The 27000-nt window shown below is 46.6% G+C and overlaps 1 protein-coding gene across 1 annotated transcript in view; it reads right to left on the reverse strand.

Annotated features, from left to right (window-relative positions):
* exoc4 (exocyst complex component 4) overlaps positions 1-27000 on the reverse strand; it is a 243105-nt gene that overhangs the window by 194267 nt on the left and 21838 nt on the right. The window contains exons 6-7 of the mRNA XM_038996740.1: positions 20443-20689; positions 7234-7408 (exon numbers count right to left, since the gene is read on the reverse strand). Coding sequence (XP_038852668.1) covers positions 7234-7408; positions 20443-20689 — 422 coding nt within the window. The remainder of the gene's footprint in view (positions 1-7233; positions 7409-20442; positions 20690-27000) is intronic.

Below are 27000 nucleotides of genomic sequence, written 5' to 3' on the forward strand. Positions count from 1 at the left end.
AGACTATCAGGCATTAACATGTGCTGCTGCTAGACTATCAGGCATTAACATGTGCTGCTGCTAGACTATCAGGCATTAACATGTGCTGCTGCCAGACTATCAGGCATTAACATGTGCTGCTGCTAGACTATCAGGCATGAACATGTGCTGCTAGACTATCAGGCATTAACATGTGCTGCTAGACTATCAGGCATTAACATGTGCTGCTGCTAGACTATCAGGCATTAACATGTGCTGCTGCCAGACTATCAGGCATTAACATGTGCTGCTGCCAGACTATCAGGCATTAACATGTTCTGCTGCTAGACTATCAGGCATTAACATGTTCTGCTGCTAGACTATCAGGCATTAACATGTTCTGCTGCTAGACTATCAGGCATTAACATGTTCTGCTGCTAGACTATCAGGCATTAACATGTGCCGCTGCCAGACTATCAGGCATTAACATGTGCTGCCAGACTATCAGGCATTAACATGTGCTGCTGCCAGACTATCAGGCATTAACATGTGCTGCTGCTAGACTATCAGGCATTAACATGTGCTGCTGCTAGACTATCAGGCATTAACATGTGCTGCTAGACTATCAGGCATTAACATGTGCTGCTGCTAGACTATCAGGCATTAACATGTGCTGCTGCCAGACTATCAGGCATTAACATGTGCTGCTAGACTATCAGGCATTAACATGTGCTGCTGCTAGACTATCAGGCATTAACATGTGCTGCTGCTAGACTATCAGGCATTAACATGTGCTGCTAGACTATCAGGCATTAACATGTGCTGCTGCTAGACTATCAGGCATTAACATGTGCTGCTGCTAGACTATCAGGCATTAACATGTGCTGCTAGACTATCAGGCATTAACATGTTCTGCTGCTAGACTATCAGGCATTAACATGTGCTGCTAGACTATCAGGCATTAACATGTGCTGCTGCCAGACTATCAGGCATTAACATGTGCTGCTGCTAGACTATCAGGCATTAACATGTGCTGCTGCTAGACTATCAGGCATTAACATGTGCTGCTAGACTATCAGGCATTAACATGTGCTGCTGCTAGACTATCAGGCATGAACATGTGCTGCTGCCAGACTATCAGGCATTAACATGTGCCGCTGCCAGACTATCAGGCATTAACATGTGCTGCTGCTAGACTATCAGGCATTAACATGTGCTGCTGCTAGACTATCAGGCATTAACATGTGCTGCTGCTAGACTATCAGGCATTAACATGTGCTGCTAGACTATCAGGCATTAACATGTGCTGCTGCTAGACTATCAGGCATGAACATGTGCTGCTGCCAGACTATCAGGCATTAACATGTGCTGCTGCTAGACTATCAGGCATTAACATGTGCCGCTGCCAGACTATCAGGCATTAACATGTGCTGCTGCTAGACTATCAGGCATTAACATGTGCTGCTGCTAGACTATCAGGCATTAACATGTGCTGCTGCTAGACTATCAGGCATTAACATGTGCTGCTGCCAGACTATCAGGCATTAACATGTGCTGCTGCTAGACTATCAGGCATTAACATGTGCTGCTGCCAGACTATCAGGCATTAACATGTGCTGCTGCTAGACTATCAGGCATTAACATGTGCTGCTGCTAGACTATCAGGCATTAACATGTGCTGCTGCTAGACTATCAGGCATTAACATGTGCTGCTAGACTATCAGGCATTAACATGTGCTGCTAGACTATCAGGCATTAACATGTGCTGCTGCCAGACTATCAGGCATTAACATGTGCTGCTGTCATACTGAGTTTGTCTCTTGAAGGGAGCAGGAAGGAGGGGGGAGAGGGTAGAGAGAGGGATAGAGGAAGGGAGGGGGAAAGAGATAGAGCAAAATGGTGATTGAGGGAGAGAAAGAGAGAGGGATGGAAAGAAATTGGGATAAGAAGGATTGAGAGAGGGAGTGGGAGAGAAGGAGAGACTCACAAAGATACAATCGTCCAGAAAATAATAACACGAATGACTGAATAAGAAAACCTCATTTCACATAATGAGTATTCTAATCAAGAGATGACATTATCGCACATCGCGGCGGCGGGGGAGTGAGGAGCCCCTGGCAACCTGGGGTTGGCAGAGTGGAGGCAGCGGTAGCAGCTCTAGTGCCCGCGCCGCTGGAGAGCGAACGGCTTAATGCCTTCCATTAACACAAAGGCACAGCACAGCCGCGCAATACCTCCACTCCCTCCTCTCTCTTTCTCCAACTCTCTTTAACTCTCTATCCATCTTCCCTGACACAATCTCTGTCATGTGCCTTTATTTTACTATTGTATTTAGGACAACCGACTGTACACTAATACTTGTACTAGTTCCCATCCTGACAGACACCTAGTTTAGTTTGCTGATGACACTGCCTTGATCAGCCTGTTGCATGATGATGAGGAACCCCATGGCCCGGTCCTAGATGACTTTGTAGAGTGGTGTGAGGAATCACACTTGGTCCTCAATACCAACAAGACCAAAGAGATGTGCATAGACTTCAGGAAGAGAACACCACCTACCTCTGTAACACGTCAGAACATAGAGAAATACACATATCTGGCTGTCCTCTTGGACAATAAGCTTCAGTGTAGTAAATGTTCAGATCTGATCTACAAAAAGAGTCAGAGACTGTACTTTCTCAACAAACTGGGATCTTTAATTGTTGACTGGACTATACTGACTCTGTTTTACAGATCTTTCATTGAGACTATTTCAACTTTTCCTATTGTTTGTTGGTTTAGCAAGACCACTGTCAACCAGAGAAATATGCTGAGAAGGATTATCACCACGTCAAGCAAAGTACTAGGAGTCAAACAGACAGGCCTGGACGAGATCTTTAAGGTCAGGGCCATCAGCAAGGCACACTAAATATTTTTGACCCAAGCCACCCCCTGTACCCAGACTTTGAACTACTCCCCTCTGGGTGCAGGTATAGGGTACACCCCCCCCCCCCCCCCCCCCCCCGGCAGGAATAACAGAACTAGACAATAATGTGTGTCAGGTGTGATATCCCTCCTAAACAGCTCGGGCGAAATGATCCTATCGACCCATTAAGGCCAGCAGGCTAGTCTCTTTTTATTGGTATGTAACTGTTATGAATGTTGTATTGTCAATTTGTTGTCTACTGTATTTAAACACCACTTTAAACGTGTACATGATACTGGAACAACATGTCCCCATGGGGACAATAAAGTCAGTAAAGTGGAGTTGCCGTGGAGAGGGTAGGTGATTGAGCCAATTGGAAGATAGGGGGTGATTAGGTAGCCAATGGCCATAGTTGTACAGTATGAAGGGTCAGATTTGGATTTTAGCCTATTTTATAAAACTCCATCCAACCATCTATCCATCTGACTGGCTTTGAGAGTATACAACGCCAACCCTACAGTTCCCACCCCTCTATCTGTCTATGCCCATCTCTTCATATTCTCCTCCAAACAGAGCTAAAACACCGGTGACTAAACTGGCAGGCAATCAGTTGGCCCAGCCAAATCACGACTCTGTTTATCCAGTACTAACCAAATCACAGCTTAGTGTAAGGACCAATTTTGAGCCAATCAAGGGGCCTGGGTCTTAGATAATCAATGTTCAATAAGACAGAGCATTTGTCCTCAGTTCCACTAAAGTAGGCTTTGGACAAAATGTGATTCAAGTCTAGCTGCGTCTTCGAGCCCTAAGGCCTGCCTGCCCGAACTTCCGCAGTTAGCTCAGGGCCGCCTTAGCAACAGTTGGCATGGCAGAGGCACTGCTTTTCATTCTGAGTGGTTTTGAGGGGTGAAAAAAGCGAGAGAATGAGAGAGAGAATGAGAGAATGAGTGAGTGAGAGAGAGAGAGAGAGAAAACGCAAAAGAAAAGAAAATATGATGAAAAAATGTGCTCAAGGTCACCGTCTGACTCCTGGTCTGATGGAGTGATGATAAGCCCATATACTCAATCCCAGTGTGCACCTCTCTCTCCCTTTACTCTCCTCCCTCTCAGTCACCCCTCTCCACCGGTCTGTGCCCAACTCTCTCTAGCTCTCTCCCTCCCTCTCCCTCCCTCCCGCTCGCTCCCCCACCCCCGCTCGCTCACGCCCCCCACCCCCGCGCTCACTCTCCCTCTTGCTCGCTCCCTCTCTCCCTCCCTTTTCTCTCAAAAGCAAAGGGAGAGAACGCTAGCCCTCAGAGACTTGGAACGAGACGAAAACAAGGAAGAGAAAAGATGTGAGGGAGAAAATAAGAGATAAGAAAAGAGCAGAGTGTAAAATAGAAAAGAGGAACAAACTCTGCTGTCAACTCTTCTTCACTGTGTCCCTCAGGAGGTCTACCTCACATGATGCGAACTAGGAGACTCACTGTTCTGACATCAACTACAATGACACACACCCATGTAGCCTCACCTTTAGTGACGAAAATCTTTCACATCTTTACTAATGCAGATTGACTATTTACTGTACACGTTCATTGTAGAAATCAATCTGGTTCTTCATATGCGGGCCGGGGGGTGTGTGACTGTGACAGCATGTCGTATCCATAGCAGGAGGGATGTAGGCTAATTCCTTGAGAGAATGCTGTGCACTCTGTGTGTGTTGTGCATCCATCTATGAATACTGGCAGTGTTTCACCCAACACTCGTTTGTGCAGCCAGTCAATGTTGTCTTTCTTTTCAAAGAAGAGATTATTCTTGTGGAACGAGTGCTGAGAACATGAAAGTACGTCAGTTGAAATGCAGTTCCTCAGCTATCTATACACAAACGTGCGCAAGGACCACGCTGCACGAGCAAAAAAAAAAACACATTGAAAAATACACACACAATCAAACAAACACACACACATTCAAACACACCCACGATGCTGACTAGGAGAGTGATGTTGGCACAAGATGGAGGGAATGTTGGAGCAAAACTTACGAAACAGTTAATGAAAATGTACGCTTAATCCAGTATAAACGAAGGTATAGAACTTATTATACCAGAGACAAAATTCACAAATTCTACAGCACAACGGCAGAGTCATGTCTTAAGTGTAAAACTAACAATGACTCAATAATCCATGACTTCTGGGAACACTATGAAGTCCAAAAGTTATGGGCGGAGCTAGAAAGTTGTCTGTCAGAAGTGTTACAATGTAAACACACTGTTAATCCGTCTGTCTGCATATTTCAAGACCTGGCATATGGGGTGTAGTCAGACACCCAACGGCCTGGACGATTCTCTTCTCATTACTCTTCTGGAATAAACTTAGAGTAAAAACCTGGAAATCAATCTCCATCATTAACACAATGGAAACATGATTTATTATTGAAATAATGAAATAGCATGAGCAACCGAGAAAAATTAATGGGTACAATTTAAGGCCAAGTGGCAAACAATAATGCAGGCACTAGGGACCGGGGTGTGACCAGGCACTAGGGATGGGGGTGGGAGCATGTGGGTCTGGACAGATGAGATGTAGTCGCTTTGTGTGTGTCTCTAAGTTGTTGTTCGTATGTGTATGTTTGCATCTGCTGTACAAAAAACAAATGTAAAAAAAGATAAACATATTATAAAAAATAAAAAAAATGCTACCTATGAAAGGCAAGACTCACTGACATTCTGTGTGCGCATGTGTGTGTGTGTGTGTGTGTGTGTGTGTGTGTGTGTGTGTGTGTGTGTGTGTGTGTGTGTGTGTGTGTCTGCTTTCACAGTCCTACACACAGCTCTGGGCTGCATATAAAGAAACCAGTTTGATTTTTACAATGAATGTGTACAGTGAATAGTCAATCCACATTAGTAAAGATTGTGGTCACTAAAGGTAAGGCTATATGGGTTTGTGTCATTGGAAGCCTAATTCATACAGACCAAGCTACATGGCAGCAGACTGGTCTGGAGTGAGCAGTCAGAGACCATATCTAGAAAACCAGTCCTAGAACCATGATGTGGATCCTCACTCCTCCATCTGTAGTTTGACTGTAGGCTCTTTAATGCTCAGAGCTCAAGCTGGAGCCCAGCCATTACTCACATGTGTGACGGGATAATACCCTGGAGCTACATCTCACAATGACTCTCTCCACAGGGGATAGCTAGCTACACGTTACTGGAACGCTTCCCCAGCGTAACTGGCTGTTCCCGAGCCAACGTCCCCTCTGGCTCCTCCGTTTCATCATCAGACCTGTGTTCCGTTCTCATCCTTCCCCTCGTTTCCACACTTCACTACACTCTGAAATGTGTCCACCTACACACAGGCTTATGTCTTAGAACGCGACGGAAGAAATCAAGCACTATGGATTTCATCATCGTGTCAGATTAGGAATAGAAAAAAATACAAATAATACAGTGGGGTTGATTTTAGTTGTGACACACACAGGAACAGACACTTCCCCTGATTGCCTGGTTTAATTGCAGTCCTTTAATTGGTGCGTGTCGGCTGCACTGTGTTTGCTCTCTGCTCCCGTCTGATTGGCTGAGGAGATGAGCAGCTGTTTGGAAGTAACCTATGACAGATCCCTGAGGAATGCCCATGTAAGTCAGGCACCCCCAGCACTCACTGACTAGACTATGGGAGATAGTTTTTGTGTGTGCTTGTGTGTGTTTGAATATTTGTGTGTGTATGTGTGTTTCAATGTGTTTTTAAAAAAAAATACAACTGTGTGTACTTGCGCGTGTCGGCGTGGTCCGTGCACACGTTTGTGTATAGACATTGACTGGCTGCACAAACGAGTGTTGGGTGAAACACTGCCAGGATTCATAGATGGATGCACAACACACACAGAGTGTACAGCATTCTCTCAAGGAATTAGCCTACATCCCTCCTGCTATGGATACGTTATGCTTTCACAGTCACACACCCCCCGGCCCGCATATAAAGAACCAGATTGATTTCTACAATGAACGTGTACAGTAAATAGTCAATCAGCATTAGTAAAGATTTGTCACTAAAGGTAAAGCTATATCTGTTCTTGTCATTGTAGTTCATGTCAGAACAGTGAGTCTTGTCTCTCCTAGTTAGCATCATGTGTGATCATTCTTGCTCATGGAAGCCTAATCTATGCTTTCACAGTCTAAAGGTTTAACCACATGTGTGCAAATCATCTGCTACCAAATCATCCCTGAATCTTTATGGATACACAGAACGGCAGATGGATCTTTGTTGATATTTTTTACTTGTGTGTGTGTGTGTGTGTGTGTGTGTGTGTGTGTGTGTGTGTGTGTGTGTGTGTGTGTGTGTGTGTGTGTGTGTGGTGCAGGGATTCAAAACTTGACATTTTAAACTTGAACTGACCTGGAGCACGGTCTGGATCTTAGCAGAGACGTCGGCTTGCTCATAGAGCTTGATGCCCTCCTGGGCTCCGTTGGGGGACACCACGATCTGCTGCAGGTGGGCCAGCACCACACTGTGGGCCGCAGCCACCGCGTTGAACTTGTCAAACAGCAGCTCCAGCAGTTCCAGCAGCAGCCTGCAGAGGGCAGCAGAGATAGAGGATGTGGTGAGGACGGCTGGTGGGACAACAGGTGAAGCAGCTGCGATACACAGCCCAAACATTGGCCCCGTTAGAATACTCATAATGCCTCCTTCCTTCCTTCTGAAATTACTTCAAGGGAGGAAAGGAATGATACATTTGAAGAGTATTGGAACAGGGCCCTAAGATGCAGCAGGTACTAAGGCCCAGTTTGAATTCCTTTCAAATGCATCCTTTCTTCCTTCCTAGGGTTTCACCTCAGTGTTAGAGTGATTACGTTAAGGAAGGGAAAACGGTTGATATTGGAACAGCAATTCAAACTGTTCTTATCCGTTCATCCCAGGTCAGTTGTATTGTGAGGCTCACACAGGTGTTAGAACAGACAACTGATCCTGGACCACTGATGGTGGACCATCAGGAGGTCTCTCCAAGGCAGCACCACTCCTGTCAGCCTCCAGGTCTAAAAGCTCCTCTCTACTCTCATTGACTCGCATTCAATAATTGACTACTAACGGACAAGCTAATGCATAGTAGTCAAAACCATTCTGACCTCAGCTCAATGCTAAAGCTAAATCATGAATTTATATTTCTGATTCAAACCTGCTCGTTAGTAGAGTACTTCAGCCTCCACCAGTCCACACAAGGACCAATCTTTCAATGTAAAGAGGGAAAATTCAATAAGTGTTCTTTTAATTGTGGTTGGTTAAGTGCATATATCTGTTGGAACAGGAGTGAAGCAGTTCATTGTAGTAAGGTCCTACATATCTGAGGAGAAGTATTTAACAATGTAAGCATTCTCTCTAAGCATACTGTATTCCGACCTGAAATATACAACACTAGAGCCTAGAGAGGAAAAGTGACCCAACAGGTACTGAAGTGAAGCCGTCAGCCCACCGAGCCAGGCATTAGCTTTCAGTTTAGAGTCTCCTCAGGCCAGATAAGGCTTTGTACATGTGGCGTTAACCAACCTGCCTCAGCAACAATTAGAATTCATTAACTTAATAAACATTCATAAATCTACTTCAATCGGCAGGCAAAAGGAGCCTCATCCGGGTAGCTGGTTTGGGCTGAGCGGTTGAAAAGAACAGTGGAGGTACTGGCAGAGTGCTTCCCCAGTCGCACAGAGGCAGCTGGCTCTGACTACAATTAGCAGCATCTGTCAAAGTCTCTGGTTCCACTAGGACTCACACACATCTGGTGGTCTTTTGTTTTCAGGGATGTGGGGACACTTCTGACTTTATTTACTGAGGAAGGTTGGGTTAAACCCCGTGCCGGATCTGAACGGTACGTATACACCAGAGGAGGTACTGTGTGGAATGAAGAGTGAGTGAATGACTGAGTGAGTTCGGGAGAGACATGGGATCTTCGCCTACCTTTTTAAACTTTAGACAAATGTTACATAAAAAAATATTGTGTGGGGGAAATGAAGGATGTGAGAAAGAGAGAGAGAGATGGATGGAGGGTGTTTGGTTGGTAGTCCATCACTAGACTGGTAGACAGGGAGGGAGGATGTTATGAACGTTTAGAGACAGACAGACAGACAGGGAGGGAGGATGTTATGAACGTTTAGAGACAGACAGACAGACAGGGAGGGAGGATGTTATGAACGTTTAGAGACAGACAGACAGGACAGGACAGGACAGGACAGGACAGGACAGACCAGACCAGACCAGACCAGACCAGACCAGACCAGACCAGACAGACAGACAGGGTGGGTGTATGTTATGGACGGTTAGGGACATGCAGACAGACAGGGAGTATGTTATGAATGGTTAGGGACAGGCAGACAGGGAGGGAGGGAGTATGTTAGGGACAGACAGACAGGGAGGGAGTATGTTATGGACAGACAGACAGGGAGGGAAGGAGTATGTTAGGGACAGACAGACAGGGAGGGAAGGAGTATGTTAGGGACAGACAGACAGGGAGGGAGTATGTTATGAATGGTTAGGGACAGGCAGACAGGGAGGGTGTATGTTCTGGACAGACAGACAGGGAGGGAGGGAGTATGTTAGGGACAGACAGACAGGGTGGGTGTATGTTATGAATGCTTAGGGACAGGCAGACAGGGAGGGAGTATGTTATGGACAGACAGACAGGGAGGGAGGGAGTATGTTAGGGACAGACAGACAGGGTGGGAGGGTGTATGTTAGGGACAGACAGACAGGGTGGGTGTATGTTATGAATGGTTAGGGACAGGCAGACAGGGAGGGAGTATGTTATGAATGGTTAGGGACAGGCAGACAGGGAGGGAGTATGTTAGGGACAGACAGACAGGGAGGGAGTATGTTATGAATGGTTAGGGACAGGCAGACAGGGAGGGAGTATGTTATGAATGGTTAGGGACAGGCAGACAGGGAGGGAGTATGTTATGAATGGTTAGGGACAGGCAGACAGGGAGGGAGTATGTTATGAATGGTTAGGGACAGGCAGACAGGGAGGGAGTATGTTATGAATGGTTAGGGACAGGCAGACAGGGAGGGGGTATGTTATGGACAGACAGACAGGGAGGGAGGGAGTATGTTTGGGACAGACAGACAGGGAGGGTGTATGTTATGAATGGTTAGGGACAGGCAGACAGGGAGGGGGTATGTTGTGAATGGTTAGGGACAGGCAGACAGGGAGGGAGTATGTTATGAATGGTTAGGGACAGGTAAAAATCACAATGAGACATACCTCAGTGAGCATGTCCATCTTACATGGTGAGGAAATACAATGAGATCTCTCTTACACACACACACACTTGCTAACACACACACACACTTGTTCACAGACACACACACACACAGCCCCCCCACCAGGTTCTGACCTTTCACCTGTTCTCTTCCCTCATTCCTCGTTGGATGTGATGAATCTCTGGTTTTACAGAGCAGAGAAGGAGAGAGAGAGCCCCATTCCCCTCATTATCTCACACAGCAGGCCATTCTAATAGATCTTCTCAATTCCCTGAAATCCTGCTCCTTATTTCCCAGAAGGATGGAACACACGGACACCCAGGTGATGGACGGCAGAGAGAGGGGCTCCGGAGCGAGGAGGGATCACGCACTGCGGTCAAGCGGTCATTCAGGGTGTGTGTGTGTATGTGTTTAAGTGTGAATGAGTCTGTGTGTTAATACATATGTGTGTGTTGAGTGAAAGAGAATGTGTGTGTGTGTGTGTGTGTGTGTGTGTGTGTGTGTGTGTGTGTGTGTGTGTGTGTGTGTGTGTGTGTGTGTGTGTGTGTGTGTGTGTGTGTTTAGCATGCAGTGTGAGGTGGGCTAGCTGGGACCCTAACTCACCCAGGAGAATGTTATTTATTGTCGCCTGTAGTGTCTTCACGGGAACCATTACGCTAAGTGACTGTGCCAGGTCATCACACACACACACACACACACACACACACACACAACACTGGCTATATGAAATAAACTGTCTATACGATCAGCCAAAGTCCAAAACATGGCTAGTTGCATCATCAGACATACTGTATGTACCAGGGTAGCAACATTCCCAGGCTTCCAACCCGGATTTCTAGACAACCTGGGATTTGGGGAAAGTTATCAGAATGTTGCAAGTCTAACCAGGATAAACACCAACAGATCTTCAATATGACAATCCAATATGTCTGTGACACCATCTGGGTAGCTATCTTACTGTCCCCATATCACCATGTCAACCAAATTCCTCTACTATTAGATTAGAAGAAGAGACAAAGCACAGGAGATCTATATTCTGTATTCAAATCACAGGACTGCACACTGAGGATGTTTTACAGGAACTCTTTAGAGATGCTGTGCAATACGCTGGGCATTGTCTACTGAACAGCACCATCTATGTGTTGCTCATTATGCAAGAAAGAACACCTTGCTACACTACTTCTATAGGGGTTTCCATAGCAACGGGCCTCGGCTTGAACTTGCGTGTGTGCACAAACACACGTACATACACACACTAAAGTAAAAAGGATATGGAGAAGGTGGGGTTGAAAACAAGCTGCTCTGCGTTGTCCTATACTGGAGTCAGATGAGATTCAGCACACGATGGGAGCCAAGGCCTGACCCGTGTGTGTGTGTCTGTGTCTGTGTCTGTGTGTGTGTGTGTGTGTGTGTGTGTGTGTGTGTGTGTGTGTGTGTGTGTGTGTGTGTGTGTGTGTGTGTGTGTCTGTGTGTGTGTGTGTGTGTGTGTCTGTGTCTGTGTGTGTGTGTGTGTGTGTGTGTGTGTGTGTGCCTACGCAAGCATCTTGGCATGTTTATGTTTAAAGCAGCAGTGTGTCTGTTTTTTCATGGTCTATGGCAGGTGTTGTCCCAAATGTCCTGCCTCTGTGTTTAACACCTGATTGGCTGTCTGACTATCCCTGGTGTTGCATAGCGTCCCAAAAATGTGTCCACTCCCTTTTGCCCTTGTTCACTCCCCTTAACAGATCAGAGACTAACTGGGTAGGTGTTAAAACTACCTAGTTTCCTCCATATTGACTAACTGGGTAGGTGTTAAAACTACCTAGTTTCCTCCATATTGACTAACTGGGTAGGTGTCAGTTAAAACTACCTAGTTTCCTCCATAATGACTAACTGGGTAGGTGTCAGTTAAAACTACCTAGTTTCCTCCATATTGACTAACTGGGTAGGTGTTAGTTAAAACTACCTAGTTTCCTCCATATTGACTAACTGGGTAGGTGTCAGTTAAAACTACCTAGTTTCCTCCATAATGACTAACTGGGTAGGTGTTAGTTAAAATTACCTAGTTTCCTCCATATTGACTAACTGGGTAGGTGTCAGTTAAAACTCTACCTAGTTTCCTCCATATTGACTAACTGGGTAGGTGTTAAAACTCTACCTAGTTTCCTCCATATTGACTAACTGGGTAGGTGTTAAAACTCTACCTAGTTTCCTCCATAATGACTAACTGGGTAGGTGCTAGTTAAAACTACCTAGTTTCCTCCATATTGACTAACTGGGTAGGTGCTAGTTAAAACTACCTAGTTTCCTCCATATTGACTAACTGGGTAGGTGTCAGTTAAAACTCTACCTAGTTTCCTCCATATTGACTAACTGGGTAGGTGTTAAAACTCTACCTAGTTTCCTCCATAATGACTAACTGGGTAGGTGCTAGTTAAAACTACCTAGTTTCCTCCACATTGACTAACTGGGTAGGTGCTAGTTAAAACTACCTAGTTTCCTCCATATTGACTAACTGGGTAGGTGCTAGTTAAAACTACCTAGTTTCCTCCATATTGACTAACTGGGTAGGTGCTAGTTAAAACTACCTAGTTTCCTCCATACTGACTAACTGGGTAGGTGTCAGTTAAAACTCTACCTAGTTTCCTCCATATTGACTAACTGGGTAGGTGTTAAAACTCTACCTAGTTTCCTCCATAATGACTAACTGGGTAGGTGTTAGTTAAAACTCTACCTAGTTTCCTCCATATTGAATAACTGGGTAGGTGTCAGTTAAAACTACCTAGTTTCCTCCATATTGACTAACTGGGTAGGTGCTAGTTAAAACTACCTAGTTTCCTCCATATTGACTAACTGGGTAGGTGTTAAAACTCTACCTAGTTTCCTCCATAATGACTAACTGGGTAGGTGCTAGTTAAAACTCTACCTAGTTTCCTCCATAATGACTAACTGGGTCGGTGTTAAAACTCTACCTAGTTTCCTCCATAATGACTAACTGGGTAGGTGTCAGTTAAAACTCTACCTAGTTTCCTCCATAATGACTAACTGGGTAGGTGTCAGTTAAAACTCTACCTAGTTTCCTCCATAATGACTAACTGGGTAGGTGTCAGTTAAAACTCTACCTAGTTTCCTCCATAATGACTAACTGGGTAGGTGTTAGTTAAAACTCTACCTAGTTTCCTCCATATTGACTAACTGGGTAGGTGTTAGTTAAAACTCTACCTAGTTTCCTCCATAATGACTAACTGGGTAGGTGTCAGTTAAAACTCTACCTAGTTTCCTCCATAATGACTAACTGGGTAGGTGTCAGTTAAAACTACCTAGTTTCCTCCATATTGACTAACTGGGTAGGTGTCAGTTAAAACTCTACCTAGTTTCCTCCATAATGACTAACTGGGTAGGTGTCAGTTAAAACTCTACCTAGTTTCCTCCATATTGACTAACTGGGTAGGTGTTAGTTAAAACTCTACCTAGTTTCCTCCATAATGACTAACTGGGTAGGTGTCAGTTAAAACTACCTAGTTTCCTCCATAATGACTAACTGGGTAGGTGTCAGTTAAAACTCTACCTAGTTTCCTCCATATTGACTAACTGGGTAGGTGTCAGTTAAAACTCTACCTAGTTTCCTCCATATTGACTAACTGGGTAGGTGTCAGTTAAAACTACCTAGTTTCCTCCATAATGACTAACTGGGTAGGTGTTAGTTAAAACTACCTAGTTTCCTCCATATTGACTAACTGGGTAGGTGTTAGCTAAAACTCTACCTAGTTTCCTCCATAATGACTAACTGGGTAGGTGTCAGTTAAAACTCTACCTAGTTTCCTCCATATTGACTAACTGGGTAGGTGTCAGTTAAAACTACCTAGTTTCCTCCATAATGACTAACTGGGTAGGTGCTAGTTAAAACTCTACCTAGTTTCCTCCATAATGACTAACTGGGTAGGTGTTAAAACTCTACCTAGTTTCCTCCATATTGACTAACTGGGTAGGTGTCAGTTAAAACTACCTAGTTTCCTCCATAATGACTAACTGGGTAGGTGTTAAAACTCTACCTAGTTTCCTCCATATTGACTAACTGGGTAGGTGTCAGTTAAAACTACCCAGTTTCCTCCATATTGACTAACTGGGTAGGTGTTAGTTAAAACTCTACCTAGTTTCCTCCATAATGACTAACTGGGTAGGTGTCAGTTAAAACTCTACCTAGTTTCCTCCATATTGACTAACTGGGTAGGTGTCAGTTAAAACTACCCAGTTTCCTCCATATTGACTAACTGGGTAGGTGTTAGTTAAAACTACCTAGTTTCCTCCATAATGACTAACTGGGTAGGTGTTAGTTAAAACTCTACCTAGTTTCCTCCATATTAACAAACTGGGTAGGTGCTAGTTAAAACTACCTAGTTTCCTCCATAATGACTAACTGGGTAGGTGTCAGTTAAAACTCTACCTAGTTTCCTCCATATTGACTAACTGGGTAGGTGTCAGTTAAAACTACCCAGTTTCCTCCATATTGACTAACTGGGTAGGTGTTAGTTAAAACTACCTAGTTTCCTCCATAATGACTAACTGGGTAGGTGTCAGTTAAAACTCTACCTCGTTTCCTCCATATTGACTAACTGGGTAGGTGCTAGTTAAAACTACCTAGTTTCCTCCATAATGACTAACTGGGTAGGTTCTAGTTAAAACTACCTAGTTTCCTCCATATTGACTAACTGGGTAGGTGTTAAAACTCTACCTCGTTTCCTCCATAATGACTAACTGGGTAGGTGTTAGTTAAAACTACCTAGTTTCCTCCATATTGACTAACTGGGTAGGTGTCAGTTAAAACTACCTAGTTTCCTCCATAATGACTAACTGGGTAGGTTCTAGTTAAAACTACCTAGTTTCCTCCATATTGACTAACTGGGTAGGTGTTAAAACTCTACCTCGTTTCCTCCATAATGACTAACTGGGTAGGTGTTAGTTAAAACTACCTAGTTTCCTCCATAATGACTAACTGGGTAGGTGTTAAAACTCTACCTAGTTTCCTCCATATTGACTAACTGGGTAGGTGTTAGTTAAAACTACCTAGTTTCCTCCATAATGACTAACTGGGTAGGTTCTAGTTAAAACTACCTAGTTTCCTCCATATTGACTAACTGGGTAGGTGTTAAAACTCTACCTCGTTTCCTCCATAATTACTAACTGGGTAGGTGCTAGTTAAAACTACCTAGTTTCCTCCATAATGACTAACTGGGTAGGTGCTAGTTAAAACTCTACCTAGTTTCCTCCATAATGACTAACTGGGTAGGTGCTAGTTAAAACTCTACCTAGTTTCCTCCATATTGACTAACTGGGTAGGTGTTAGTTAAAACTAGTTTCCTCCATATTGACTAACTGGGTAGGTGTTAGTTAAAACTAGTTTCCTCCATAATGACTAACTGGGTAGGTGTTAGTTAAAACTAGTTTCCTCCATATTGACTAACTGGGTAGGTGTTAGCTAAAACTCTACCTAGTTTCCTCCATAATGACTAACTGGGTAGGTGTTAGCTAAAACTCTACCTAGTTTCCTCCATATTGACTAACTGGGTAGGTGTTAGTTAAAACTAGTTTCCTCCATATTGACTAACTGGGTAGGTGTTAGTTAAAACTAGTTTCCTCCATAATGACTAACTGGGTAGGTGTTAGTTAAAACTAGTTTCCTCCATAATGACTAACTGGGTAGGTGTTAGTTAAAACTAGTTTCCTCCATATTGACTAACTGGGTAGGTGTTAGTTAAAACTAGTTTCCTCCATAATGACTAACTGGGTAGGTGTTAGTTAAAACTAGTTTCCTCCATATTGACTAACTGGGTAGGTGTTAAAACTCTACCTAGTTTCCTCCATAATGACTAACTGGGTAGGTGTCAGTTAAAACTACCTAGTTTCCTCCATATTGACTAACTGGGTAGGTGTTAGCTAAAACTCTACCTAGTTTCCTCCATAATGACTAACTGGGTAGGTGTCAGTTAAAACTCTACCTAGTGTCCTCCATATTGCCTTCACCTATCCAGTCGTGTCAGATCTGTGAAGGGGAGTAAACAACTAGGAAAGAGGAGAGGGCGATAACCATTCTGGAATGAAACGCAGCCAAGGCCTCAGCACTAACCTAAACCCAGTAGCCACAATGCTTCAGGACAGGTGAACCAACGACCACCTCTTGAAACGTGGAGAACGGCTAGGTTTAGAGGGCACAAGTTACACACACAGACACTGTGAAAACAGACGGAGAGAAAACTAGAGAAATGGGGGCCCAAAAAAACAAGTGTTCATCTCAGCTGAAGGTAAGTGCTTTCTTAAGTGCCGTCATTATATCCCTTCTCTTCCAGTATATTTTGCTTTCCTGTTTTTTTTCTGCGGAGTGAATGAATGCTGAGGGAAAAAGCAGAGGCTGGGTCTTGGCTTTTTGGATTACTCCATTTCCTTAAATGAGGGAGTTATGAATAACGTGCGGGGAAACAGCTGGAATTGATCCAATGGGGTACAATAGAGGTGGAGGAGAAAACAGTGAAACAGCTTGCAATGAACGGACTGGGAGATGGAGAACAGAGGAGGCTGAGGAGATGGAGAACAGAGGAGGCTGGGGAGATGGAGAACAGAGGAGGCTGAGGAGATGGAGAACAGAGGAGGCTGAGGAGATGGAGAACAGAAGAGGCTGTTGAGAGGGAGAACAGAAGAGACTGAGGAGATGGAGAACAGAAGAGACTGAGGAGATGGAGAACAGAGGAGATGGAGAACAGAAGAGACTGAGGAGATGGAGAACAGAAGAGACTGAGGAGATGGAGAACAGAGGAGGCTGAGGAGATGGAGAACAGAAGAGACTGAGGAGATGGAGAACAGAGGAGGCTGAGGAGATGGAGAACAGAGGAGACTGAGGAGATGGAGAACAGAGGAGACTGAGGAGATGGAGAACAGAGGAGGCTGAGGAGATGGAGAACAGAGGAGACTGAGGAGATGGAGAACAGAGGAGGCTGAGGAGAGGGAGAACAGAGGAGGTTGAGGAGATGGAGAACAGAGGAGGCTGAGGAGATGGAGAACAGATGAGACTGGGGAGATGGAGAACAGAGGAGGCTGAGGAGATGGAGAACAGAAGAGACTGAGGAGAGGGAGAACAGAAGAGACTGAGGAGATGGAGAACAGAGGAGGCTGAGGAGATGGAGAACAGAGGAGGCTGAGGAGATGGAGAACAGAAGAGACTGAGGAGATGGAGAACAGAGGAGACTGAGGAGATGGAGAACAGAGGAGGCTGTTGAGAGGGAGAACAGAAGAGACTGAGGAGAGGGAGAACAGAAGAGACTGAGGAGATGGAGAACAGAGGAGACTGAGGAGATGGAGAACAGAGGAGACTGAGGAGATGGAGAACAGAGGAGGCTGAGGAGATGGAGAACAGAAGAGACTGAGGAGATGGAGAACAGAGGAGACTGAGGAGATGGAGAACAGAGGAGGCTGAGGAGATGGAGAACAGAGGAGACTGAGGAGATGGAGAACAGAGGAGACTGGGGAGATGGAGAACAGAGGAGACTGGGGAGATGGAGAACAGAGGAGGCTGAGGAGATGGAGAACAGAGGAGGCTGAGGAGAGGGAGAACAGAAGAGACTGAGGAGAGGGAGAACAGAGGAGGCTGAGGAGATGGAGAACAGAGGAGGCTGAGGAGATGGAGAACAGAAGAGACTGAGGAGATGGAGAACAGAGGAGGCTGAGGAGATGGAGAACAGAAGAGACTGAGGAGAGGGAGAACAGAGGAGAGGGAGAACAGAGGAGGCTGAGGAGAGGGTGAACAGAGGAGGCTGAGGAGAGGGAGAACAGAGGAGGCTGAGGAGAGGGAGAAGAGAGGAGGCTGAGGAGAGGGAGAAGAGAGGAGGCTGAGGAGAGGGCGAAGAGAGGAGGCTGAGGAGAGGGCGAAGAGAGGAGGCTGAGGAGAGGGCGAACAGAGGAGGCTGAGGAGAGGGAGAACAGAGGAGGCTGTTGAGAGGGAGAACAGAAGAGACTGAGGAGATGGAGAACAGAAGAGACTGAGGAGATGGAGAACAGAGGAGGCTGTTGAGAGGGAGAACAGAGGAGGCTGTTGAGAGGGAGAACAGAGGAGGCTGTTGAGAGGGAGAACAGAGGAGGCTGAGGAGAGGGTGAACAGAGGAGGCTGAGGAGAGGGTGAACAGAGGAGGCTGAGGAGAGGGTGAACAGAAGAGGCTGAGGAGAGGGAGAACAGAGGAGGCTGAGGAGAGGGTGAACAGAGGAGGCTGAGGAGAGGGTGAACAGAGGAGGCTGAGGAGAGGGAGAAGAGAGGAGGCTGAGGAGAGGGAGAAGAGAGGAGGCTGAGGAGAGGGCGAACAGCGGAGGCTGAGGAGAGGGAGAACAGATGAGGCTGAGGAGAGGGTGAACAGATGAGGCTGAGGAGAGGGAAAACAGAGGAGGCTGAGGAGAGGGTGTGCTTAACGGTTTGCTTTATTAGGGTTTCCACAATGAGATGCGGAGAGAGAGGGAAGTGAGGATAGAGACTAATCAAAAATAATTTTCTAGCAGTTCACTCTCTCCCAAAACACCCGTCGTACTCACTCTGTCTAAAGCTAAAGATCTAGGATAGAAAAGCCCAGGATTCAAGTAAAACTTCTCTTCTTCTTGCTTGATGGTTTGTTTGCTTATTAGTGATGGAGACACAGACAAATACAGTACCTCACCTCCCCTGTTCCTACCTCACCTCAGACACATACAGTACCTCACCTCCCCTGTTCCTACCTCAGCTCAGACACATACAGTACCTCTCCTTCCCTGTTCCTACCTCACCTCAGACAAATACAGTACCTCACCTCCCCTGTTCCTACCTCAGCTCAGACACATACAGTACCTCACCTCCCCTGTTCCAACCTCACCTCAGACACATACAGTACCTCTCCTTCCCTGTTCCTACCTCACCTCAGACACATACAGTACCTCACCTCCCCTGTTCCTACCTCAGCTCAGACACATACAGTACCTCTCCTCCCCTGTTCCTACCTCACCTCAGACACATACAGTACCTCACCTCCCCTGTTCCTACCTCAGCTCAGACACATACAGTACCTCTCCTTCCCTGTTCCTACCTCACCTCAGACAAATACAGTACCTCTCCTCCCCTGTTCCTACCTCACCTCAGACACATACAGTACCTCTCCTCCACTGTTCCTACCTCACCTCAGACACATACAGTACCTCTCCTCCCCTGTTCCTACCTCACCTCAGACACATACAGTACCTCTCCTCCCCTGTTCCTACCTCACCTCAGACAAATACAGTACCTCTCCTTCCCTGTTCCTACCTCACCTCAGACAAATACAGTACCTCTCCTCCACTGTTCCTACCTCACCTCAGACACATACAGTACCTCACCTCCACTGTTCCTACCTCACCTCAGACACATACAGTACCTCTCCTCCACTGTTCCTACCTCACCTCAGACACATACAGTACCTCTCCTCCACTGTTCTTACCTCTCCTCCACTGTTCCTACCTCACCTTAGCCAGTGAGTTGGACAAAACTATACACCCAAAGGCCCTGTTTGAAAATCCACAATATATCCTTCCTTCCCTCCTTGAAGAAATCACAAATTCCACATGATTGGATGGGTAAAAATCTAGGGTTTCACTTCATAGCTCTTACCTATCCAGTCATGTGAGATTAGTGGTCACTTCAAGGAAGGAAAGATGCATTTCATTTTCACATTTTCAAACAGAGCCAATGTCCCCAAACCCCGTCCCCTTATCATTTCTTCTGCTCCACCTACACCTTTTCTCACTGAATAACCAAACCCATTTCCCCCCCTCCCTCTTTCCTCACCTGAGCTGTCACTCTGTGGCCAGGCTCTCCTCTCTGGTAGGCATGGTCTGCTATCCCACCATCCACCCCTACACCTCCACCCCTACCTGCATCCCACCTTCCCTCCACCCCCATCCCTACCTCCACCTCCACCCCTACCTGCATCCCGCCTTCCCTCCACCCCCATCCCTACCTCCATCCCTACCTCCACCTCCACCCCTACCTGCATCCCGTCTTCCCTCCACCCCCATCCCTACCTCCCTCCCTACCTGCATCCCGCCTTCCCTCCACCCCCATCCCTACCTCCATCCCTACCTCCACCCCTACCTGCATCCCGTCTTCCCCCTACCTCCATCCCTACCTCCATCCCTACCTCCACCCCTACCTGCATCCCGTCTTCCCTCCCCCTCCACCCCTACCTGCACCCCTCCATCCCACCTTCCAGCCTTCCCTCCACCCCCACCCCTACCTCCATCCCTACCTCCACCCCTACCTGCATCCCGTCTTCCCTCCCCCTCCACCCCTACCTGCACCCCTCCATCCCACCTTCCAGCCTTCCCTCCAGCCCTCCCTACCTGGGCTGGCTCTCTGTGGCTAGGTTCTCTCCTCTCTGGTAGGCGTGATCAGCTATCTGGGTAGTGGATCTCTTCAGTATCTGCTTCAGCTCAGGCTCCAGGCGCTCCATGATGGCCTTGATAGCCTCCGGGATCTTCTTGAGCTTGGCCAGGCCTTTGATGAGGACGCCCATGAACTCTTGGGTGTTCTCCTCCGGGTGCACGTCAGGGTCCTCGCGGGCCTCGTGGTGCGCCTGAAGCTCACGCACTGAAAGAGGGAGTGACACGGAGTGAGAGAGAAGTGAGAGAGAAGTAGAGATGGATAGATAGAAAACATGGGAAGTGACGGAGGGAGAGAGAGATACTAGAGCTACAGGATGTGGTACTATTTGAAAGCCATCATACTCATGAAACATGAAAGAATGAGTTGTTATAGTTGTAACCAACATCATCCTAGTCCCTACTGTCATCTCTTTCCTCTCAATGCTATACAGTCGTGGCCACAAGTTTTGAGAATGACACAAATATAAATGTTCAAAGTCTGCTGCCTCAGTTTGTATGATGGCAATTTGCATATACTCCAGAATGTTATGAAGAGTGATCAGATGAATTGCAAAGTCCCTCTTTGCCATGCAAATGAACTGAATCCCAAAAAAACATTTCCACTGCATTTCAGCCCTGCCACAAAAGGGCCAGCTGACATGTCAGTGATTCTCTCGTTAACACAGGTGTGAGTGTTGACGAGGACAAGGCTGGAGATCACCCTGTCATGCTTATTGAGTTCGAATAACAGACTGGAGAGGGCCTCCCGGGTGGCGCAGTGGTCTAGGGCACTGCATCGCAGCGCTAGCTGTGCCACCAGAGACTCTGGGTTCGCGCCCAGGCTCTGTCGCAGCCGGCCGTGACCGGGAGGTCCGTTTGGCGACGCACAATTGGCCTAGCGTCGTCCGGGTTAGGGAGGGTTTGGCCGGTAGGGATATCCTTGTCTCATCGCGCACCAGCGACTCCTGTGGCGGGCCGGGCGCAGTGCACGCACGGTGTTTCCTCCGACACATTGGTGCGGCTGGCTTCCGGGTTGGATGCGCGCTGTGTTAAGAAGCAGTGCGGCTTGGTTGGGTTGTGTTTCGGAGGACGCATGGCTTTCGACCTTCGTCTCTCCCGAGCCCGTACGGGAGTTGTAGCGATGAGACAAGATAGTAACTACTAACAATTGGATACAACGAAATTGGGGGGAAAAAAGGGGTAAAAATTCAAAAATAAAAAGAATAACAGACTGGAAGCTTCAAAAGGAGGGTGGTGCTTGGAATCATTGTTCTTCCTCTGTCAACCATGGTTACCTGCAAGGAAACACGTGCCGTCATCACTGCTTTGCACAAAAAGGGCTTCACAGGCAAGGATATTGCTGCCAGTAAGGTTGCACCTAAATCAACCATTTATCGGATCATCAAGAACTTCAAGGAGAGCAGTTCAATTGTTGTGAAGAAGGCTTCAGGGCCGCCAAGAAAGTCCAGCAAGCGTCAGGACCGTCTCCTAAAGTTGATTCAGCTGCGGGATCGGGGCACCACCAGTACAGAGCTTGCTCAGGAACACAGTGAGGCGAATACTTTTGGAGGATGGCCTGGGGTTAAGAAGGGCAGCAAAGAAGCCACTTCTCTCCAGGAAAAACATCAGGGACAGACTGATATTCTGCAAAAGGTACAGGGATTGGACTGCTGAGGACCGGGGTAAAGTCATTTTCTCTGATGAATCACATTTCCGATTGTTTGGGGCATCCGGAAAAAAGCTTGTCCGGAGAAGACAAGGTGAGCGCTACCATCAGTCCTGTGTCATGCCAACAGTAAAGCATCCTGAGAACATTCATGTGTGGGGTTGCTTCTCAGCCAAGGGAGTGAGCTCGCTCACAATTTTGCCTAAGACCACAGCCATGAATAAAGAATGGTACCAACACATCCTCCGAGAGCAACTTCTCCCAACCATCCAGGAACAGTTTGGTGACGAACAATGCCTTTTCCAGCATGATGGAGCACCTTGCCATCAGGCAAAAGTGATAACTAAGTGGCTCGGGGAACAAAACATCGATATTTTGGGTCCATGGCCAGGAAACTCCCCAGACCTTAATCCCATTGAGAACCTGTGGTCAATCCACAAGAGGCGGGTGGACAAACACAAATTCTGACAAACTCCAAACATTGATTATGCAAGAATGGGCTGCCATTAGTCAGGATGTGGCCCAGAAGTTAATTGACAGCATGCCAGGGCGGATTGCAGAGGTCTTGAAAAAGAACTTAATGTAATTGTAAATAAAAGCCTTTGACACTTGTCAAATGCTTGTAATTATACTTCAGTATTCCATAGTAACATCTGACAAAAATATCTAAAGACACTGAAGCAGCAAACTTTGTGGAAATTAATATTTGTGTCATTCTCAAAATGTTTGCCCACGACTGTACAGTAGTATTATCATCACCATAACAACCCCGTACATCTCACCACTCACTACTAGGCTTTCAGCTCTTCCTCGTCATCACAAACTTGTGAGTGTTTGGATCAAATGAAAACATTCCCACAACACTTCTTCACCTTTACCTCCCTGTTCAACACCTCAACCCCCCCCCCCCTCCCTCCCTCCCTCCCTCCCTCCCTCCGACCTCGCTGTATTAGCTTGCTAAATTGAGAGTAACAGCAGGGCTACATTCTAATTCCAGTCTGATGATACAGCCTCCGTTTTCCCTTCAAAGCGTTGTAAGTGGGGTACGTTAAGAGAGTTAATGTTTATGTGACGTTAATAGACTTTATTTCTCCTGCCAGCGACTGTAGTTTTTTCACGTCATAATCACTACAATTACCAGCTACTAAATGATGTGTGCTGAGGCCATTAGACGAAGCAGCGTTGTCGACAAAAGCTGGAGAGTTATGCTGTCGTCATCGCGGCACATGGCACTTAGCACGCGGCGGCGGCTAATTGCTTGCGTTTTGCTGTAATAATGCAAGAGGAAAGTGCAGTTAGCGCAGGGAAATGACTTAGGCCCTGGGTGTGAAATAAGCGGCTTCTCTCTCTCTCTACCTGAGTTAGTCAACTGACTCCATCAACAAACAGCAGCAATTATAGGGGAGAGAGTCATCAGTGGGATGGTAGGCTCAGTGGAGGAGAGAGGGGGTTGGTAGAGGGAAGATTGGCAGAAGGACAGGGGTATGGGGAGGGGTTAGGGGTTTCTAAGGCTGGCATTGCGACTGTATTGGGGGTGGGGCGAAGAAGAGTGGGGGTCGGGTAATGGCATAGGGACCGAGGTTAGCGGGGCGAAGAAGAGTGGGGGTCTGGTAATGGCATAGGGACAGAGGTTAGCGGGGCGAGGAAGAGTGGGGGTCTGGTAATGGCATAGGGACAGAGGTTAGCGGGGCAAAGAAGAGTGGGGGTCTGGTAATTGGCATAGGGACAGAGGTTAGTGGGGTGAGGAAGAGTGGGGGTCTGGTAACGGCATAGGGACAGAGGTTAGTGGGGAGAGGAAGAGTGGGGGTCTGGTAATGGTATAGGGACAGTGGTTAGTGGGGAGAGGAAGAGTGGGGGTCTGGTAATGGTATAGGGACAGAGGTTAGTGGGGAGAGGAAGAGTGGGGGTCTGGTAATGGTATAGGGACAGAGGTTAGTGGGGAGAGGAAGAGTGGGGGTCTGGTAATTGGCATAGGGACAGAGGTTAGCGGGGCAAAGAAGAGTGGGGGTCTGGTAATTGGCATAGGGACAGAGGTTAGTGGGGTGAGGGTCTGGTAATGGCATGGTAATGGCATAAGGACAGAGGTTAGTGGGGAGAGGAAGAGTGGGGGTCTGGTAATGGTGTAGGGACAGAGGTTAGTGGGGAGAGGAAGAGTGGGGGTCTGGTAATGGCATAAGGACAGAGGTTAGTGGGGAGAGGAAGAGTGGGGGTCTGGTAATGGTGTAGGGACAGAGGTTAGTGGGGAGAGGAAGAGTGGGGGTCTGGTAATGGGATAAGGACAGAGGTTAGTGGGGAGAGGAAAAGTGGGGGTGTGGTAATGGCATAGGGACAGAGGTTAGTGGGGCGAGGAAGAGTGGGGTCTGGTAATGGCATAGGGACAGAGGTTAGTGGAGCGAGGAAGAGTGGGGGTCTGGTAATGGCACAGGGACAGAGGTTAGTGGGGAGAGGAAGAGTGGGGGTCTGCTAATGGCATAGGGACAGAGGTTAGTGGGGCGAGGAAGAGTGGGGGTCTGGTAATGGCATAGGGACAGAGGTTAGTGGGGCGAGGAAGAGTGGGGGTCTGGTAATGGCATAGGGACAGAGGTTAGAGGGGCGAGGAAGAGTGGGGGTCTGGTAATGGCATAGGGACAGAGGTTAGAGGGGCGAGGAAGAGTGGGGGTCTGGTAATGGCATAGGGACAGAGGTACGGAGGAGGGGCTATGGAGCTGTAACAGACACAGTACACCTGCAGCTAGCAGTAGGGTGGCTAACTGACCAGGTACCGGGGCACACCTGACCTGACAGGGAAGGAGGGTTTAGGATTGCATTCAAACAAACGTGTTAGGATGGGTTGAGTGGGTGGGTAGGTGGGTAGGGCCTGGGAGAAAGTTGCAGAGAGAGAGAGAGATTACCTAGATCTCAATCAAAAATAACTAGACCAGAGAGAAGCTTTTCTTTTTACCTTTATTTAACTAGGCAAGTCAGTTAACAACACATTCTTATTTACAATGACGGCCTAGGAACACTGCCTTTTTCAGGGGCAGAACAACAGATTTTTACCTTGTCAGCCTGATCTTGCAACCTTTCGGTTACTGGTCCAACGCTGTAACCACTAGGCTACCTGCCGCCTTGGGCATCTTAATCATCTTGTTTGTGATTTTGCAGCCCCACAACCAGGGAATGTTATCAACACAATATAACAAACCCCACAACCAGGGAATGTTATCAACACACTATAACAAACTCCACAACCAGGGAATGTTATCAACACACTATAACAAACTCCACAACCAGGGAATGTCATCAACACACTATAACAAACTCCACAGCCAGGGAATGTTATCAACACACTATAACAAACTCCACAACCAGGGAATGTAATCAACACACTATAACAAACTCCACAACCAGGGAATGTTATCAACACACTATAACAAACTCCACAACCAGGGAATGTTATCAACACACTATAAACTCCACAACCAGGGAATGTTATCAACACACTATAACAAACTCCACAGCCAGGGAATGTTATCAACACACTATAACAAACTCCACAGCCAGGGAATGTCATCAACACAATATAACAAACTCCACAACCAGGGAATGTTATCAACACACTATAACAAACCCTACAACCAGGGAATGTCATCAACACACTATAACAAACTCCACAACCAGGGAATGTCATCAACACACTATAACAAACTCCACAACCAGGGAATGTCATCAACACACTATAACAAACTCCACAACCAGGGAATGTTATCAACACACTATAACAAACTCCCCTGTAGACGCTGTATTACCAGAGGTAACTGTTCCTCTGTGGCTTATGAGCATAATGAATGTTATCCACCCCACTGTGCTGACAGGAATACATGGTGACTAATGGGAGATATGGAGGGGTGGCAGCTGATTATGATGTTATGAAAACGTATGAACGAGTATGATAATGCCCTAATAATGATGTGATGCATGTACTGGTATGATAATGCCCTAATAACGCTGTGACGTATGCACCAGTATGGACTGATAATGCTGTGATATATGCAAGAGTATGATAATACCCCGATAATGCTGTGATGCACGTACTAGTATGATAATGCCCTGATAATGCTGTGATGCACATACTAGTATGATAAGGCCCTGATAATGATGTGGTGCACGTACTAGTTTGATAATGCCCTAATAATGTTGTGATGTATGCACTAGTATGATAATGCTCTAATGCTGTGATGTATGCACTAGTATGATAATGCTCTAATGTTGTGATGTATGTACTATTATGATAATGGACTAATAATGTTGTGATGTACGTACTATTATGATAATGGCCTAGTAATGCTGGGATGCATGCACCGATAATGCTGTGATGTATGTACTAGCATGATAATGCAGCGATGTATGTACTATTATGATAATGCCCTAATGCTGTGATGTACGTACTATTATGATAATGGTCTAATAATGCTGTGATGGACAGTATGTACTATTATGATAATAGCCTAATAATCCCGTGATGTATGTACTGTGCTGCAAGGGGGAGGAAATACGAGGCATAGATGGAAGCAGGGAGAAGGTGTGTGTGTGTCAGCGTGCGTGCTTTAGTGCTTCTGTGTGTGTGTGCATGTGCTAGCTGGCATGTAAATGCCATCAGTGCAGTGTGTGTGAGAGACAGTGTTATGTATGAGGTGTGTTGCGCCTGCAGCGTTCTCTGGTACACACCCCTAATGACATGCTAATGGATGTAGTAACTGCAGCAGTACAGATCCCTGCTAATGATTTCATTATCACTAGGAGCATCGGCAGTGGAACGACGGTAGAACACTAACCTGACAACTCTACCACTGTGCTATCCAGGAGACAACTATGTTCCAATAGTTCTCATC

The sequence above is a fragment of the Salvelinus namaycush genome, chromosome 6, assembly GCF_016432855.1.
Source record: "Salvelinus namaycush isolate Seneca chromosome 6, SaNama_1.0, whole genome shotgun sequence".
Lineage (NCBI taxonomy): Eukaryota > Metazoa > Chordata > Actinopteri > Salmoniformes > Salmonidae > Salvelinus > Salvelinus namaycush.